General features: G+C 41.1%; 1 protein-coding gene across 3 annotated transcripts in view; it reads left to right on the plus strand.

The window, feature by feature from the left end:
• Positions 1 to 476: 476 nt before the first annotated feature.
• Positions 477 to 19,758, plus strand: part of ctage5 (CTAGE family, member 5) — a 68,978-nt gene continuing 49,696 nt past the window's right edge. Inside the window, exons 1-7 of one of the 3 annotated variants that reach the window (XM_055640515.1) lie at positions 477 to 798; positions 1,524 to 1,689; positions 3,417 to 3,550; positions 6,897 to 6,983; positions 7,804 to 11,170; positions 14,842 to 15,204; positions 15,286 to 15,389. In XM_055640515.1, the coding sequence (XP_055496490.1) occupies positions 1,575 to 1,689; positions 3,417 to 3,550; positions 6,897 to 6,983; positions 7,804 to 11,170; positions 14,842 to 15,204; positions 15,286 to 15,389 (4,170 nt within the window). In that variant the 5' untranslated portion in view covers positions 477 to 798; positions 1,524 to 1,574. Of the gene's footprint in view, positions 799 to 1,363; positions 1,690 to 3,416; positions 3,551 to 6,896; positions 6,984 to 7,803; positions 11,171 to 14,841; positions 15,205 to 15,285; positions 15,390 to 19,758 lie in introns of those variants that run through there. The other 2 variants (XR_008723998.1, XM_055640517.1) reach the window with 2 other exon arrangements.

The raw sequence follows: 19,758 nt of genomic DNA on the forward strand, positions 1-19,758 counted from the left end.
GCGAAAGCTGGAAAAGGAAGATGGGGCGGGACAGTGCTTGGCAAGAGATGGGTGTATTCAGGTGAGACGAGAGGTCGATGGGCAGATGTCACATTTGACCCGCCTCTACCTCTCTTTTCCAGCCTTCTCCCCCATAGTACAATCAGTCATGAAGAAGGGTTTGGACCTGAAAGGCAATCTGTCCATTCCCCTTCGTAGGTCCTGCCCGAGCTGCTGATTTGCTCCGGCGCTGTGTTTTTTTTTTAAATCAAGAGTAAGTCTGGATAGACGGCCAGCATGTGACGGCGCTGACCTCTCAGGCGGTGATACAAGGTGGGCTGGAAGTGCCCTGCCCATTGTTAACGAACAGTAAGCCTCCCACCACCTTCTCGTGATTGGTTCAGCCCCACAATGGGTGAAAGTCCCGTTGAAAAATAGCATTCTCAACTGTGAAGACTGGAAGCTGGGGTCAATGTTGCAACATTCCCGTGAGCTTACACATACATCACCTTCATTTGGATATTTTATTCCGAATTAGTTTAGTTTTTAGTTTTGAAGGAGCCCAGTTAATCAACTATTGAAATGGGCACAAAGTGTAAGTGAGTGAAAACAAATTAATCTGGGTTTTCTGAGGCAATTACTTGAGATTTATATTCAACGATTAAACCAGAAGTCAAGTCAAGCAGCGGTCTCTTCTTGGTCTGGTGGAAGAGTAAAAGGTCAGAGCGTTTGGTGGGGCTCCAAGGTTTGCCAACTCCGCAGTGTTGACAGCATCGGGTTTGCTAAGAACACGAAGAATTCCCGATAATGTTCATACGGGTAAGAACTCCCGATAATGTTCATAATGGTATCGGGTTGGATGGCAAATGAAGGCAATGAACGACCGCTAACAAAGTTAGTTTTTGATGTAGTCGGGTATCTGAGTAGGCTGGGTGAGTTGTTCGGACGGATTGTACAAGGAAACACACCATGGATATCAACTCGCCAACTTGTGCCATCTCCGTTGACTGGTCGGACCAAGTCGGGTCGCGTTTTATTCTTCCGTGCACATGTAGCAAGTCAGGCCGTGTTACACACAAGTACTATTTAAGAGTTTGTAGATGAATGTTGTTTCCGTTTAATTATTCTCACAACAATGGTCAGTTTTTAATCAACGGGAAATGATCCAACAGTTTAATCGCGTAAATTAGGGGGTGCTTCAATGATAAATCAACAATTCTGACCATTATGTTTCAATTGTCGTCACTGACCTAGTCTCCTCATGTTGCTGAACTGGGCAATCCGCGAGTGTTGTTTCTCGTCAGATACCTGCCAAACGTTCATAGTTTGATGATTTACTCGGGCAAATCACCCTTTTGTACCCAGTTAATCATTGAACTCTTCAACCATGCCTCACGATACAAGGACACGTCACAACTTTATTGCTTTTTAAATAATTGTAGCTTTTCGAAGGACAATAGTAACTGGGTTACATTTGTAATTTTTGTGAGAGGAGAGGTAAGGGGAATTAACTGGCTGTAGTTTATTTCTTATTTCCAATTCAGCATCTGGTTGCCCAAACTGTGGAAAATATAAAATTGGATGAGTAGTTCAACATGGCGTCTGCTGCAGTCCTCAGCACTTTACTCCTGCTCTTTCTACGATTGAAACCAAGCGAAATGATTTCTAAACTGTCTGATTTAAAAGTTTGCGGGGATCCTGAATGTGCAAGTAAGTGACATTCTGCAAAGTTAAGCGGTAATTCAGGAAAGCAACTTTTTTTCAAGATTGATTACGACTAATTGATTGAAAGAAATTTTAATTGTAGTATTTGATTTCACTTTGAGCTCATTCCCTCGTGAAACAATTTGAAACGTATTTTAATTGTTAAAAGATTCATTCTGGTTGTTGAAATGAATGCAATTGAACTGATCCACCCACATATATTTAGTTTAGAGGTACAGCATGGACACAGGCCTTTGACCCACTGAGTCCACACTGACCTTTGATCACCCATTTACACTAGTTTTATGTTTTCTCTCTGTCTTTCTCTCTGTGGATAAATGTGAGGTTATCCATTTTGGTGGCAAAAACAGGAAAGCAGACTATTATCTAAATGGTGGCCGACTAGGAAAAGGGGAGATGCAGCGAGACCTGGGTGTCATGGTACACCAGTCATTGAAAGTAGGCATGCAGGTGCAGCAGGCAGTGAAGAAAGCGAATGGTATGTTAGCTTTCATAGCAAAAGGATTTGAGTATAGGAGCAGGGAGGTTCTACTGCAGTTGTACAGGGTCTTGGTGAGACCACACCTGGAGTATTACGTACAGTTTTGTTCTCCAAATCTGAGGAAGGACATTATTGCCATAGAGGGAGTGCAGAGAAGGTTCACCAGACTGATTCCTGGGATGTCAGGACTGTCTTATGAAGAAAGACTGGATAGACTTGGTTTATATTCTCTAGAATTTAGGAGATTGAGAGGGGATCTTATAGAAACTTACAAAATTCTTAAGGGGTTGGACAGGCTAGATGCAGGAAGATTGCTCCCGATGTTGGGGAAGTCCAGGACAAGGGGTCACAACTTAAGGATAAGGGGAAATCCTTTAAAACCGAGATGAGAAGAACTTTTTTCACTCACAGAGTGGTGAATCTCTGGAACTCTCTGCCGCAGAGGGTCGTCGAGGCCAGTTCATTGGCTATATTTAAGAGGGAGTTAGATGTGGTTAAGGGGATCAGAGGGTATGGAGAGAAGGCAGGTACGGGATACTGAGTTGGATGATCAGCCATGATCATATTGAATGGCGGTGCAGGCTCGAAGGGCCGAATGGCCTACTCCTGCACCTAATTTCTATGTTTCTATGTTTTATTCACTCCCTGCATACCAGGTTAATACAGAAGCTGATTAACCTCAAGAGTCAAGAGTCAATTTAATTGTCATTTGGATCCCTTGAGGTCCAAACGAAATGTCGTTTCTGCAGCCATACATTACAAACAAATAGACCCCAGACACAACATAATTTACATTTTACATAAACATCCATCACATTGCTGTGATGGAAGGCCAAAAAAAACTTGTCTCTCCACTGCACTCTTCCCCCCCCCACCCCCGATGTCAGAGTCAAAGTCAAAGGTTATGATAACCCACACGTCTTTGCACGTTAGTCACAGGTTCACAAGTGCTGTGAGGCGGCAGCTCTACCAGCTGCACTGCCCTGTAATATTTTATGATAAATCACTTCAAATGGTTTTGTGGCTTCCTTCACAGATTCAGCTCTTCTTTCTAATCCAGTAAAGCCAGATATACCAACAAAACAAATTGGTTCTTTGTATTATGTCAAAGTATCTAATAATCTATATCATACAAAATTAACCACATATATGTGTTTGAATAGATAATGTAATTTTAGTATTATTTGAATTTATTTTCGTTTTGACCAAACTACCTTTGATATGTATGCAGGGTATCTGAGCAGAGTTACAGCGACATTGGACTACACAGGACGTGATTGCAGATTCCTTACTTTTAGGCATGGAGACTCCATATTTGTTTACTTTAAACTGACTGGGAAAAGAGATGATTTATGGGCTGGAAGTGTAAGTATTGTGTTTTGCAATGTGTTATTTTGTTCAAGAATAGTTGACATTCATTTTTGTCAATTCATAACTACGTATATTTAATCCGTGTAGAAATTGTAAATGGTTCAATAGTAATCACGTTTTATCTTACTGCTGACTGGTTAGCACGCAACAAAAGCTTTTCACAACACGTGACAATAAATTAAACGGTCTCTATTCAACGTTCCTTCTAGATTGTCTAATTGATTGACATCAGAAATATATCATCTACTCGACACATCTATCTGTAATATTCTTCAGATTAGTCTTAGTATACTGGTACAGCATGTAAACGGGCCCTTCAGTCCACTGAGTCCACGCTGACCATTCATTACCCGTTCACACTAGTTCTATGTTATCCCACTTTCTCATCCACTCCCTAAATGCTATCGACAGCTTTACAGAGGTCAATTAACCTACAAACCCACAGTCTTTGTTATGTGGCAGAAAACCAGAGCATCCAGACGAATCCCATGCGAATGCGCAAACACCACACCGGCAGCACTTGAGATCAGGATCGAACATGTGTCTCTGGTGCTGTGAGACAGCAGCTCTACGTGATTGTCCTGTTGATTGGCGTTGGAAATGTATCATGTACTCAGCGTGCCTTTCTCTGTATATCAACATTCTGCATTTTAATAGATTAATTTGGTTTACATTATCAACAACTCCCGACACATCTCACAGGAGCATAAATGGATGATAATGGTTATCGTGCAGAAGAATATATTATTACTAGACTAAGTGGGACCACTCACCCAAAGCCCCTAACTGAGCAGGAAAGGCACAATTCCCCTCATCCCCCAGCAATCCCTCCCCCTCCTCTTCATGTGTAGGAGGGGAGGGAAGGGGGGTCTTCTTCTTTCGTGTGGCGTGCACAGCCTAAAGTTGTTGGACAAATTGTTCTATTTGATCTTCCGTTTGTACACGTTGAGTTGATTGCATTAGTTGAAACGGCGGACAATATGAAGGTTGCAATCTTCCACCCCGGAAGGGGGGTGGGAGAGGAGGAGGGGAGTGGAGGTGTGTGTGGGCAGGGGGGAGTGGGAGGGGAGGAAAGCATGGTGTGGGGTGGGAGGGGAGGTGTGTATGTTGCGTCGCTTGTTGCGTTCTGCAGCCGTGGGAGGGGACTGGTGGGGGAGGGGGAGGTTGGTGTGTGGGCGGGGGGGGGGAGGGACAGTGGGAGTGGGGGGGAAGGGTGGGTTGTGGAGTGGGGGGAGGGCGGTGGGTGGGGAGGGGTAAGTGGGTTGTGTGGGAGGAGGCGGGTGGGAGTGGTGTGTGTGGGCATGGGGGTGTGTGGGGGAGAGGGCTAAGTGGGCAGGGTTGTGTGGGCAGAGGGAGAGAGCTCGGAGAATAGACGGAGGTTGTGGGGGAGAGGGGAGTATCACAGAGGATGGGGGCAGGAGCCAGCGAGGGGGACCAGAGGGGAAGGGGCTGGAGCTGGTCACTGGACGTTCTCCTCCGCTGGGATCAGAGCCTCTGCTTTCCGTTTGGCGACTTCTCCGACTCTGCGCTGGGCTGCATTGGGCTGAGCCGCTTCCAGTCCCTCGGAAAATTGTGTCTGGTTGGAGACGCCTGTCGGACATCCAGAGCCTCCCTCAGCTTCAGTAAAGACGCGATAGCGCAGGAAGGGGCGGACCATCCCACGGAGTGACGGGAAAAGACCAATCCAGGCGGCATGACAGGCAGGAGAGGAGATTGATCTGCGCACACTCGGTTTTTAAGATTTTCAAACCTCGCTAACTTTTACATTAGAGTATACCACTGATCGGAACAAAACTTGGTGCACTTACACGGTAAGTATGCTGGTGAAAAATCATAGCGTTTTTGCGTAAATAGAAAGACCGAGCAAACTGGAGGATAACAAGATCAGAGCTTCAGTTACGTATAGATAGATGGGTGTCTAAAAGTATTATAAAAGTGCTAGTGAGAAATGTAGGAGTGGAGGGGTTTGTACAGAAATCCAATGGATGAAAGCACAGCTGCCCAAGGTGGGGGAGGGAGAGCAGGGATACACATAGTCAGAATTTGAAACATTGAAAATAGGTACAGGATTAGGCCATTCGGCACTTCGAGCCAGCACCGTCATTCAATATGATCATGGCTGATCATACAAAATCAGTGCCCCGTTCCTGCTTTTTCCCCATATCCTTTGATTCTGTTAGCCCTAAGAACTATATTGAACTCTCTCTTGAAAGCATTCGATGAATTGGCCGCCACTGCCTTCTGTGGCAGAGAATTTCACAGATTCACAATTCTCTGGGTGAAAATTTGTTTCCTCATCTCATTCCTAAATGGCCTACCCCTTATTCTTAAACTGTGACCCTGGTTCTGGACTCCCGCAAAGGGATTCCTAAGGTTGCACATTTTCCAGATTATTGGAGGTTACTCCTGTTAAACCCCAAATATTCCGGTACTTTTATTTGACTTTTTTTCTTTTTAAACGCGTAACACAATAGTATAACTCTTCCAGTAGCTTAACGTTGAGTTTAGAGGCACGGCATGGAAACAAGTCCTTCGGTCCACAGGGTCCATGCCGATCATCAATCACCCATTCATAAAGGGAGATGGAATTATTCAAACATTCTGGACCTTGGCTCTGTTTGTAAACCCACCCATGTTCATGACCTTTAGTTTGCAGACCATAGTCACAGTTTCGATCACGGATGTAACCCCCAGTTGCAACTATGCCTCTGGTCACCCCACTAGCACACTGGAACCATGGCCCTCATTCTGGATTATTGAATGAACTGGATGCCAATCTGTCACAATTTCTAAGCAGCTAGATGCTAGATTATCTGAGATTTACTGTGTTAAAGGTTTAATGAGAAAGGTGTCTATAGTGAAGAAAATAAATTCCAGCAGAATATCCTTTTGTCATTAATTATCTATTAAGTTATCATGAAGTAGATCTACTTAAGTGAATTTTAATTCTTACATTGTTAATTGTCCTTGGAATTGATGTGCTACAATGTTGAGAACTATATTATGCCCTATATTGTCCCCTTTGTTCTTACTATTGTACTTGAATTTGACTTGTTTGTGTTTATGTACAGTATAATCTCATCGGCTAGCATGCAAAACAAAGTTTTTTCTCTGTACCTCAGTATTCATGATAATAATAAATCTGAACCTAAGGTAAAATATCACTACAATGTTATTAATATTTGAAATTAATCACCAGATTAACTGAGTAAGACTCTATACAGTGCATCAGAACTCTATAATATTTTTGTGGTCACTGAGAATGCAATCAAATAACACACATACCTTTATGTGATATTTTTCAAATGGTTTCTAATTGTACTATTTAATGTTATTTCAGATGGGGAAGCAATTTGGGTATTTTCCAAAAGATGCAGTTAAAGTTGAAGATGTCATGGCATACACTGAAGTTGAACTACCAACCCAGGTAACCCTTCAATTGATATATCAGTGCATTGTATAGTTAATGTATCCATTACTGTGTTAATCAAGTTAAGATGGCTGGAGTGCAGCAGATTACGTGATTTATTACTTATGCTGAAGTGACCCTGATTGATTATTTTGATATACTAACCTAAAATAATTTGTAACACCTGTGCATGCAATTCAGAAACAAATAGTTTGATTCAGAATGTTCCTCATACATCTTCTGTTGGAATATTTTAAATGGAAATTTTTAAGCAAATGATTGAGAATATTAAAACTGTACCGGAATGGGCTTTTTGGTCCACATTGTCTGTGCCGAACAAGATGCCAAGTTAAATTAACCTGCATGTGAACTGTAACTCTCCACTCCTTGCATTTTAGTATGCCTATCTAAATGTCACGATCATATCTGCCTCCACTATCACCTGTGGAAGCGTGTTCCAGGCACTGACCACTCTGTGTCAAAACAAAAACTTGCCCTGCATATCTTTTGAAACTTTGTCCCTCACCTTAAAGATACATCCTCTTGTCTTTGACATTTACTCCCTAAGGAAAAGGTTCTGACAATCTACCCTTTCTATGTCTCAGAATTCTATATACTACGATCAGGTCACCCCTCCATCTCCGTCATTCCTATCTTTTTATTTGTATGCAGTCATTCCATAGTGAATTCCACAAGTTCCTAATTAAAATCATACCACACAAAAACGGTTTCTGATTTTAGAAAAATCTGACACAAAATTATTGAATAACAGAAAATGATCGAACCATCCGAAATGGGAATTGCATACTAAACATTTACCATTTGTTTGTTTTTTCAGGAGAGTGATTTCCTTTGCCTTGATGAAGAAAATTACATTGATAATGAAGAAATCGATTCAGTTATTAATGATTATGGAGAGAACTCATTTTCAATGCCAGACGAGAGAAAATTGGGGCATGAACCCAAGCCTAATGAATACAACCAGGTTTACGAAGGTAATTCTGCAAAAAGAGGACCTATGGACAATTTAATTGATCTTAATAAAACACTGGTTCAAAGAACACATCATGCAGCAAAGCTAGAAAAGAACTCTGATAAAGACCATCTTGCAAAGAGTCTAGCACATGATGAGAATGTGCAAGTAAATGAATTTCTTTCACCAACTGAACATCAGAACGATTTAAGTGATGAAAGTGTCTCCAGACAGACAGATAATGAATTTGACCTAGTTAATCTTCCTGATACTGTGCAGAGTAAATATATTGGTTTTGAAAATGATGAACATCCAGGGCAGGAAATCAGTGAAAATTCTAAAGCAGTACCTGAGGAATCCAACTGGATTGGATCTAGAATCAGTGGGTGGTTTGGTGTGGGAAGTAATGAGAATGAAAAGGTTGTGGAGCCCACTGACGAGCCGATGCAGCTAAACTCTTTTATAAGTCGAAAAATTCCATTAGACTATGAAGAGAAGACTGTATTGTCAGAAGAGGAAAATAATAACATGTATTCTGAGGATAGAGGAGTCCTTGGCTTGGGAATGTCAAGCTGGAGTGAGGGTTTGTCAAAATTGTTAAACTTCAACAGTGATTTACCAGAAGATGTTTTATCTACCAATGAAGGTGAAAAAAAGCATCAGAATGCAAAATTGTATCTGGATGACTCAACAGATCCAAGCAACATATTTGTAGCCGAGTCAGGAAACAAAATATCTGAACATTCCGTAGCAGATGATTCCAGGCTAAAATATAGTCAATCAGAAAATATTGACACAGATGAAAAAAATGTAATGGGTCATGTTATATCATTGTTTGGTTTAAGTGACAAATTATGGTTTGGGCAAACCAATAAAGCCAAGAATTCAGACATGACAGAAAGCACCAGGGAAGAAAATAGCAATGATAATGACAAGTCAGAATCCTGGTGGCCTAATTTGAATGTAGTTAATGATATCTTCAGATTTGGTGGTGATAATGGGGATCAGACAGGTAGAACCTTGGAGACACAAACTGCAGGTGGAAATGAAAAGAATTCAGGAGAAACAGGTGAATCAAATTCACCATTTAGCCAAGGGAATGAAAATCAAGTTCCTTCCTTACCAGATGAAAATGACGCGGCTATTAATGAAAATAGCAAGGAAATGACATTGGATGTTGATGGTTCAGTATCAGGAAGGGCTTCCTTTGGTTTGAAAGATATATTAATATATGGTCAAACCGATGAAGATCTATTTGTTTCCAGTCCACCAGAAGAATTAACGAAAAGCATCTTTAGGGATGAAAAACAAAATACCATGAATTCTGAGTCTGAAGAGGGTTCTCCCATGTTGAAGTTAGTCACAAGTAGAGTTGCATCAATTGCTGATTCAATAAAAAATGAAGATGCAAATCAGTCACCAAAACAATGTCTAGATGTGATGGAGAGTGATGTTACCTGTCAGTCTGAATACTTGCAGCAATCTGAAAAAGAATACAGGGAAACTGAGAATGAAATCGCACAATCTATAACTGGGTTAAAAAACAACCTGGAAAGCAAAACATCAAAGTTAGAAGAATTACTAGAACAAAATGTAATACAAGATTCAGATTTCATCAATCCTAATATGTTATTGACACAGGAACATCTCCACGAGGATCTAAGTTTGCAAGAACATTTAATATACATTTCAAAAAATGATCAATCTATTTCAGATTATACGAAGACTGAAAATCTACATTCTGGTGAAAAAGTAGGCGAACAGGGGGATTTGCAAAACCAGGATCTCGCCTCAGAAGTGGAACAAATTACTATTGTAAGTGAACATGATCATTCAGCGTCAGATAGTTTGTCTGAAGAAGATAAATATTTGACGATGCATTCTGAATGGGCACTGAATAAAGAACCAGGTTCAGAAACTGCAATTATTACTGCAGCAGATAATGCAGACCATTCAGCATGGGACAAATTGCAAGTTGAAGGTGAAATTTTACAAGATAATCAGTGTCTGCCAGAGGAAAAAATACATCGTAAGCAACAAATGCGTCAGCAAGAAGATGTTATACCAGCTTTGGAATCTGAGCAGTTCAATGTTTCAGGTAACAATAAGCTTTTATTCCAGACACAAACTTGCAATGAACAGCAAAATGTAAATTTTGAATTTAATGAAATTCCTCCCTCTAGTCAAGTTATTCCATCTTCGCAGAATGACTATGACAAAGAAGCCTTTACACCAGTTACATATTTAACTTCTGCAAAAGAGCAAACTTCAGATCATTACAGTTTGTTAACTGAGAAGGATGAAAAACAAGAGGAAATGTCTCAATTAAGTGGTCACAAAGGGGTCACAACTAACAATGTAAATGCTCCTTCGTTAGAGAGAGAACGATTTGATGAAACATGGCAAGCACAATTTCAGCAGCAGGTTTACTATCGGACTGGGGATGTGACACAGGAAAAGCTATACAGAGATAAAAAATCCTTGGAGCGTCAAACCTTGACATTAGATTCTGAATCCAATCAGCATACATCGGTTCATAAGGAGAGCTTGCATGGGGAAAAACCGATCAGGAAAGAATGTCATCTCCCAAACTCAGCATCTTGTGAGCTTGCTTCAGATGCTGACTACCCCTTGTCATCAAAAACGCACAATGAACGAAACTTGGAAGTAAAACAAACATCTTCTAAATCAGAACCTCAAGAACCAGAAAATCAATCTGTTGATTTCGAATCTACTGTAGATTCGTCAGAGGAAGTAATAACTGCACCTGTCATCAGTAAAACCACTGCAACAATTGCAAAAAGTAATCATGTGCATATTTCTCACGAACTTGAATCGACAATTGTAGTTGTGAATTCATTGTCTCCTGAGGATGCAAATTCACCGGTAGAGCATTCTAGTAAATATCAAGACATGGACACTAAATTTAAACCACAGCCTGTTGTCAAGGACTCCAAATATAAAATAAGTGATAGCAATGCAGAAACTGATTATGCAAGTAAAGAAGGAACAATAAAGTTGTCCACTGAATCCATTTCTGCAAACTTGCTGAACGATGAAACACTAAATTCTGAAAAGCTGATAATGGTCTATGATTATAAAACTAAAGAGTCAAGCAAGCTAAATGCACAAATTAATGCCAATCCAGATGCCACAGCTGAAAATGTAAATGGAATCATTTCAACAATTAAACTTGAAACTGGTGCTGAAGACAAATCACTACCATCAAAAGGTATAGAATCCAATGACTTTCAAGCTAGTATTTCCTCATTCCAGGGAATAGGGTCACAAGTAGGCTAAGTTAAAAGTCCACCTTGAGAAGTTCAGAGTACTGTTGACAGTATACATCTTGATAATTATTTAATTTTTCTTCAAAAACACAAGATTTTTGCAGTTACTACCTATGGAATGGTGCTTTCAAAAAGTTGAGGACACAATTGCGCTTCTAAGAGAATGATGAAAACAATTACAATAAAACTGATAATCTGCCACCTTTGGGACTTTGCTGGTACCCAACTACCAGATTTTCTGGACAATTAGATATTACTCCTGTTAATACCCCCATACTTTTAACTTACTTTTTAAAATTAAGATGTTATTTAATGTTTCCAGTGATCTGTAAGTTTTATGGGAGCACAAAAAAAACAGGACCCTAGTGAATTTGAGAGGGAGTATAGGAAACAGAGTCCCAGGAAGTTTTAAGGAAGTGCAGGGAATACTTTCCAAAAATAACCACTTTTTAAGAGGTGTCTAACAAAAGAAAGACCTCAAATGTAATAAAAGCTATAAGATATTCTAACTGCCACTAAAGTGAAAATGCATCTCAAATGTATCTAACTCAGGCATTTGATCTAAAGCATTGGGAATTGACCATGGGATTAGGACATATTGTGTCTTTTAAAAGACAAGAACAACCACTTTTTAAAATTTGTTTTTGATTTGTATTTGTGAGGGTTTATGATTTGAAAAGGAAAATTTGTACACAAGGGCAGCATTAGTTCCAGATCATACATGACAGTCACTTACAGCATTAGAATGTGTCTTAACTCTACGATCCCAGTATCAGATAACCCCTCCTAGCAGCACAGTGATGCAGCTCAGTGTCAGAGACCCCATTGTGATCCTGACCTTGTGGTGCTACCCACTTTGCACATTCTCCCTTTGATTACGCGGGTTTCCTCCGGGTGCTCCGGTTTCCCTCTCATCCTAAAGAATTGGCTGCTGAAAAATTATCCTGAGTGTAAGTGGGTGATAGAATCTGGGGAGAAATTATAACTAATGGCATGAATAAAGTTGAAATAGATTAGTATAAATGGGTGGTTGATAGTCGGCGTGGACTTGGTGGGCCAAAGGGCCTGTTTCCATACTGTATTTCTCTATCTCTGCCACGATAGTGATTACTTTTCCAATCTTCTATATGGGGTATTCTTGAATTTATTGCCAGTTCACATCTATAGAACAAGATGCATGACAGGTGTGCAACTCAGCTATCATTTATTCATGAATCATTATAACAAATATATATTATTGTTGAATGTAATGTAACTCCTGCTGGCTGTTACCACCAACCACCCTTCATGTAAGAACCCAAACTTTGAAAGATGATCAAACATGGGGGTAATCGCAGCTAAATATAATCATTTTCTGGCACATAGTACCACTTGTAATATTAATGTTGAATGAAAAGACCTGGAAGGTTTCCCAACATTACCGCAGAGGCTTGAAAGGAGAAAAAATCCGGTATCCACGCAGTTGAAACAGAAATTTTCATCTTGCAGATAGGGAAGGAGATGACTTAGCATGATCTTAAAGTAAAAAAAAGATTTGGTACTTTACAGGAAGGATGTCTTTAACTTGGAAAGCGTGCAGAAGGGATTCACCGGGAAGTTACCCAGGCTTGTGGGCTTGAGTTACAGGGAGAGTTTGGATCGGCTGGGCCTTTTTTCTTTGGAATGTAAAAAGCTGAGGCATGACCATTGTGAGGTGTGCAAGATCATGAGTGGTATGGATAAAATAGTCAGTCTTTTTCCCCCGGAGTAGAGGATTCTAAAACATGAGGCATAGGCTTAAGGTGAAAATGGAGATCTAAGAATGGGTGACTTCATTTAAGGATGGGTGACTTTTCGGGTCGGTACCCTTCTTCAGACTCGAAACGTCACCTATCCGTTTTCTCCAGAGATGCTCCCTGACCTGCTAAGTTTTTGGTTAAATAAAACAGCATCTGCAGTTCCTCATTTCCACAGATCCTTTCCTATTGAGGTGGGGGTGCCCGAAAAGGTCAGGTCATTATTTTAATTGGATGGGTGTGAAACTGGTGAAACCGAAGACAAAATACTGCAGATGCTGGGAATCCGAAATAAAACATTACATAGAAACTGCGGAACATCTCTGCTAAGAGAAACAGTAAAGGTTGCAGGTCAATCATGTTTCATAACAATGGGATAAGTTGGAGATTTATATAATAGAACTTCTGATGAGAGGGAGGACGGACAGAAACAACACAAGATGAGCTGCAATGGTCAGTGGGCTGTGCAAAACTTTACTTTGTAATAAACAACTTTATAGATAATCCAGGATCTACGGAATATAAACTCTGTGCGTGTTGGGTGGTACCAAAATTAATTCACCAGCATCATTTATGGAATCCAGGTGTGAAGTGACATGCCACATATGGTGGAAAATCCTCTCATCTGTGCCAAGGTTCCAGTGATGCAGTCAAGTTGCGCATCAAGCCAAATTAAGCCAAACTCCTGATAAAGGTTTGGGTTTATTATCATGTCTACTAAGTATACAAAGCTTTGTTTTGTATACTATCTAACCAGATCAGATACTAAAAATATAATCGTCAAACAACTTCTTAGCACTGGACTTTGTCAATGGAACTAGTCAAGAGAGTCAATAGTGTTTTATTGTCATATGTCTCAAGCAGAATGGTACTGGATGGTACAGTTTTCAGGCTCCCATATCTTGTATGGTAGGAGTGAAATGAGTGTAGTGGCCAGGGCGGTGTTGGTATCTGATGATGCTGGCTGCCATTTTGAGGCAGCGACTCCTGTAAATCTCTTCAATGGTGGGGTGGTCAGTATTTGTGATGGACTGGGCAGTGTTTACCACTTTTTGCAGTCTTTGCTCCTGGGTGTTCAAGTTGCTAAACCAGGCCATGATTATTACAATGCCTTAGTGATTAATACAATACATTGTGCACTATAATGTCCACAATAGGATAGAGGTAATTGGAACTGTTTATGAATTGGCTTATGATAGGACTGGTCAGAAGCCTGATAAGAGGAAAAAAAACAGTTCCTGAGTGGTGATGCACATTTTCACATTTCTGTTGCATACACACACACACACACACACACACACACACACACACACACACACACACACACACACACACACACACACACACACACACACACACACACACACACACACACACACACACACACACACACACACACACACACACGACAATAACAGTGAAAAAATACAAAACGAGTGCCCGATGGGAACAGGGAGAAAGAATGAAAAACCCATGGCAGCAAAATAAATATAGCAATTGAAAAATGAATTTAAAATTAGAGGAAAGCCATCACACGAATTATTAAAATCGCAAATGTCAGGTTAAGTGTTTCGAGCGGTAACCCTCAATCTTTTCCGTTTTATTAAAATGAATTAGAATTATAGTTTTAGATTTTGTTCACATCATGGTGTCCACATGAAAGCAGTAGTTATGTTCAATTCATTGTGTCCCTATCATAATGTGTCATGCACAATACTTTGCAAAATGTTTGCTGTTAACTTTAGATAGTTCTTTTCAGGGAAAGCATCTGAAACCATCTAATATCATATCTGTAAATAACTGGAGATGAAAAAACATTTATTTTTTTTATTTTGCAGATGCTTTCAGTACAGATGACAATTTAGGCACGGGAGTTGCAAGTAAAGAAATTCTTGATAAAACTATTCAAATGAGCAAGCATGGACAGGAGCAGATGGAGACCATAGACTTGGGTGTAACGGAGAAGGGCAAGCTGGACTTAGTGGTCAAAATAACTGATTCAGATAATATGGCTGCCGAGGCTGTGGTGGAACATAAATTTGGAAATCAATTACAGAAGGAATCATGGGATCTAAGAAATGAGGAACCTGGTCACTACCAGACTGAAGAGAAAACGACATCCTCATTGTCCTCGGGTGATATTAAAAAACCATTGGCAACTGATGACCCAAAAGCTGAAACATGGACTGACGATGACATTGGTGAGTGTAAATAACAAAACTGTTAGTGTGCATAGCGGTGCCTAAAGACAATATTTTTTACATTTATCATTTTCTTAATAGAATACGAAACAAGTGTTCAGGAAGCAGCTGGCCATATTTTAGGCAGCATTGTCGATGTCGTTTTACAGAACTTCATTATAATAGTTGATCATTTCAAACTAAATGTAAGTATTTATTTAATTGTACATATTGTTTACATTGTAAACTGGAAAAATATTGCAATACCATACAATATCACCGTTGACCGTTATTCTAGTTACATGGATATGTTTCAATTATCCAAATGTTACTTTATAGCATTTGTGATATCCCTTTCTCTTCCCATGTGACATTTTTTACTCTGTTCATTTCCTTTTCCCACGTGATTCATTCTTGAATGTAGGTCCATGGACGACAATGCTTCCATTCAAGAGCCCATTTTAAGGGGGATACTGTCAGCAGATTATTTAGACTATTAATTAACTCTAACCCTTATGCTCCTGGTGAAGTACTATTATTTAACACATTTCTAAACCCATATCTACTGTATCACAAGACCATGTAGTTCACTATATAACCTGCTTTGCCCCTGGATCGTTGCCCGTGAATGTTGCTAACACATTCATATACACAATATATTTTGACCAAGTCATTCAGCACTCTTCTGCCCATCCATTTTCCATCCATTCATTCATAAACTTAAATCCACCTCAGAAACTGCAGCAATCTGCTGAGCTAACAAAAGAAGTTAAGATTTAAGCAGTAGTTGCATAAAGATGCCAAGAAAAATAGCAGTTTAGAACTCAATGAAAATGGGCCATGGCTGCTCTACAGCGCGACTACAGGTGCTGTCTGTACTGAGTTTGTACGTTCTCCCCGTGACTGCGTGGGTTTTCTCCAAGATCTTGGTTTCCTCCCACACTCCAAAGTCGGACAGGTATGTAAGTTAATTGGCTTTGTGGAGTCAAGGAAAGAGGGTTCACGTCGCGGCCCTGTTTCCACCAATCTTTCCATCACCACGCACAAGAAGCGACAAAACAGACACCATTGTATGCAGATGCTGAGAAGTGTGTTCAGGTCTGGTGAACATCTTCTAATCTTGTGTGTGGACTCGATAAGAAGAAGATTAGCTTGGTGAATGTGTAAATTGGCCCTAGTGTGTGCGGGATAGTGCTATGCACCTGTCTGTCTTGGGAAACCTGAACGGAAACCTCTGGTGACCTTGCCCGCGACTCAAGATTTTTCATGAGGTCGCCGGAGGTTTTGGTCACTTGCCTGGAAAGCCTCGTGCTGGAACGACCGAAGCGTTAGCTGCATCTACCGACCAAAGGTCCTATAGGATCTTTGCTACCGACCGCGTGTGTGCACGCGCGCACACACACACACACACATCGCGAAGGTGGGGGCCATGGAGAGTGGAGGAGCGCTGTCTGCGCGATGAAGAGGAAGGTAAACGGCTGCCATAGAGCACAGTAAGTCCTTTAGAGAGCGCGGGGGGAGAGAAGGAGGAGTGGAGACAGTTTTAAGAAGTTTAATAAAGTTTAGTGGCCATTTTACCTTTCGGTGGGTCTTCTAGGTCGTGAAACTCCAATGAGCCAATGAAAATGGCCGGTCAGCGAAGGAGATGGCCTTCGACTGCCTGTAAATAGCGATCCCACTTCAGTGGCTTCGACCAAACAGCAACCTATTTTTAGTTGAGGCCGGTTTTGATTATATTGGAACAATCGAAGCAACCTACAAGCCTCAACCACGCGGAAACCATTTTCAACCATTAGGGAGAGTGACCAAAACCTCCAGCGACCTGATGGAAACCTTGGGTCGCGGGCAAGGTCATCAGAGGTTTTCCGTTCAAGTTTCCTAAGTGTAGGTATGTTACAAAACCTACCTGAATCGTCATTGGGAATCTGCCCACAGCCATGTCCGCGATTTTGGCGCTGTTTGGAGGGGGCGGGTTTAAAACGCGATTTTTACTAGGCTGTACTAATCGCAGATGTTCAGCCTAGTAAATCATTAACGAAAAATCGCTGCAAGACCCGGTCGCAAAAGGTATTATTAGTTTTATAGGCCTCGATAATATAGTTATAATAATTTTAAAATTACTATCTGATTCCGCAACCTCTCGCAGCCCCAGGGTTTTATAAAGCAAACAATTAAAGGTATGTACCTTATTTTTACATTAAATGGGGCATATAATAACCCTATATATCAAGTTATCTATAGCGAGTAGTTCATTTTGGGCTTTTTATATCCCGCAGTATTTTTCTCGGCATTTGAGGGCACTAATCCAGCGCAATGTCAACATTCTAAACCAGCGCGTTCCACATGAACCCACTAGAAAGCCGATTTAAATGGGCATTTATTTACAGCAATTGAACACTAAATTCCTTCCATTTGGCCTATAAATTAATGTAAATTAGATATAAAAATCATGTTATATTGTGAATTATTTGTGAATAATCTTTGGACACTTAGGCTATTTAAAAATGTTAATCTTTCCTTAAGAAATGGCCTTTTGACTATCCAAGATCACAGCTTTTTTGTAATGTCCATTGAAAATCAATAGGGAACAAGATGCTAATTTCCGAGTATGCCATAACTTTTTTAATACTTGAGATATGAAAGTGAATTTGGTGTCAAATTAAACTTATTGTTATGCTTTATCTGATGGGATAAATTGCAGACTTGATTTTTAAAATCTCAAAATTTTGTAACATTGCTACTAAGTGGGACAGGGGCATTAATGTGCGTGGATGATCGCTAGTAGGCGTGGACTCGGGGAAGTAATGAGAAACTGTCGGAACAGGCCCTTCAGCCACTAATTATGATTTTAAACTAAACTAGAATCTGCCTGCGATATCTCCATTCCCTAACTGTACATGATCCTTTTTAGATGCAACTAGACCAAGTGCAGACTCGTTGGGTTTGCTCCCCCAATGCAAGATTCCACCACTCGCCCAACGCAACCTGTTCCCCCAATGTATTATTGCACCACTCACGCATTGCTCCAACTGCACAGGCGCAGCTCATTTCTCCTCATCCCCCAGCACTCCCTCCTCTTCAATCCCTCGAGAGGGAGGGAGGCAGAGAGGGAGGGGTGGGGGGGTAGAGAGGTGGAAGGAGAGGGAGGGGGGCAGAGAGTGTGGAAGTGAGGCTAGATGGTAAGGGGGTAGAGAGGGATGGGGTGAGAGGGAGTGAAGACGTGGCACGAAAGCTAACATATGGCAGTTGACAAGCATGAGCCTCGATCGCACATGATCCAGGCCACACAGTTTGTATAGGGTGATTTCACCAAAGGTCAAATGAGCGTAGATCCCCCCTCACGTGACCGAAAATTCTGACTGGAGGACATCTCTCAGTTTGGTACATGTTAGTGAATGGGGAAACGCGCACTTTCCCACCCGTTAAAAACAAGGAAAACGGCCGATTTTTTAGCTGAAATGTTCTGTGCTAGTCGGGGTGACCCTGAAGCACAGCGGCCTAAATTTTCAGGCAAAACAAACGATAGAAAGTAAGGTAATTACAAGAGGGAACTGAAGGTAGAAAGCCGCGGAAATGAACAGCTGACATTTGCCGTGGTGATTTTAAGATCCAAAATATCGGGAATTATCGCATTTGCTGCTGAATTTCATCAAAACTAAGTTAATAATGCCTTACTTTTGATGAAATTCAGCGAGCAAATGCGATAATTCCCGATATTTTGGATCTTAAAATCACCACGGCAAATGTCAGCTGTTCATTTCCGTGGCTTTCTACCTTCAGTTCCCTCTTGTAATTACCTCACTTTCTATCTTTTGTTTTGCCTGAAAATTTAGGTCGCTGTGCTTCACGGTCACCCCGACTAGCACAGAAAATTTCAGCTCAAAAATCGGCCGTTTTCCATGTTTTTAACGGGTGGGAAAGTGCGTGTTTCCCCATTCACTTACATGTACCAAACTGAGAGATGTCCTCCAGTCAGAATTTTCGGTCACGTGAGGGGGGATCTACGCTCATTTGACCTTTGGTGAAATCACCCTATGCGTATACGTACGCGCATACGCAAACTAAATACTGTGTGGTGCGTACCTTTGTTAGGTTCCTAAAAATGAGCTCAACAAATTTATGACCCCCGGAAAAAAACCCAAACGACCTCCCCCCCCCCAAGTTAAGAACCGCCGCCCTAGGGTGCAGGGAGTGAATTCGTAAGTGTAACGATTGAGAACTTGTAAGAATTGTGCTTGACGTGCACCTGATGTGCCAAAGGACCAGTTTCCATGCTATCTTTCAATGAATTAATCAAGCCAAGGCAGGCCCAAGCACAAGAATGATGGCGCGGGTGTCTTCTCCCCTAGGTCTTCCCACCCCATCCCATTACCTCCCTTATTCCTTCCAGTAGTCCCAATATACCTCGATAAACCCTCATTGCACACCCGATGCCCACATTTACCCCACTCCCATTTACCCACCTGACATTCACTATCCCCATGACGTTTGTTCCCCCCCCCCAATCCCAATCCCATTGATCCTCATTACAGGTCCATTGCAACCGCCCATGCTTAGCCCCCACACCCAATCATT

Source organism: Leucoraja erinacea, chromosome 9 (assembly GCF_028641065.1).
Source record: "Leucoraja erinacea ecotype New England chromosome 9, Leri_hhj_1, whole genome shotgun sequence".
In the NCBI taxonomy this organism is placed as follows: Eukaryota; Metazoa; Chordata; class Chondrichthyes; order Rajiformes; family Rajidae; genus Leucoraja; species Leucoraja erinaceus.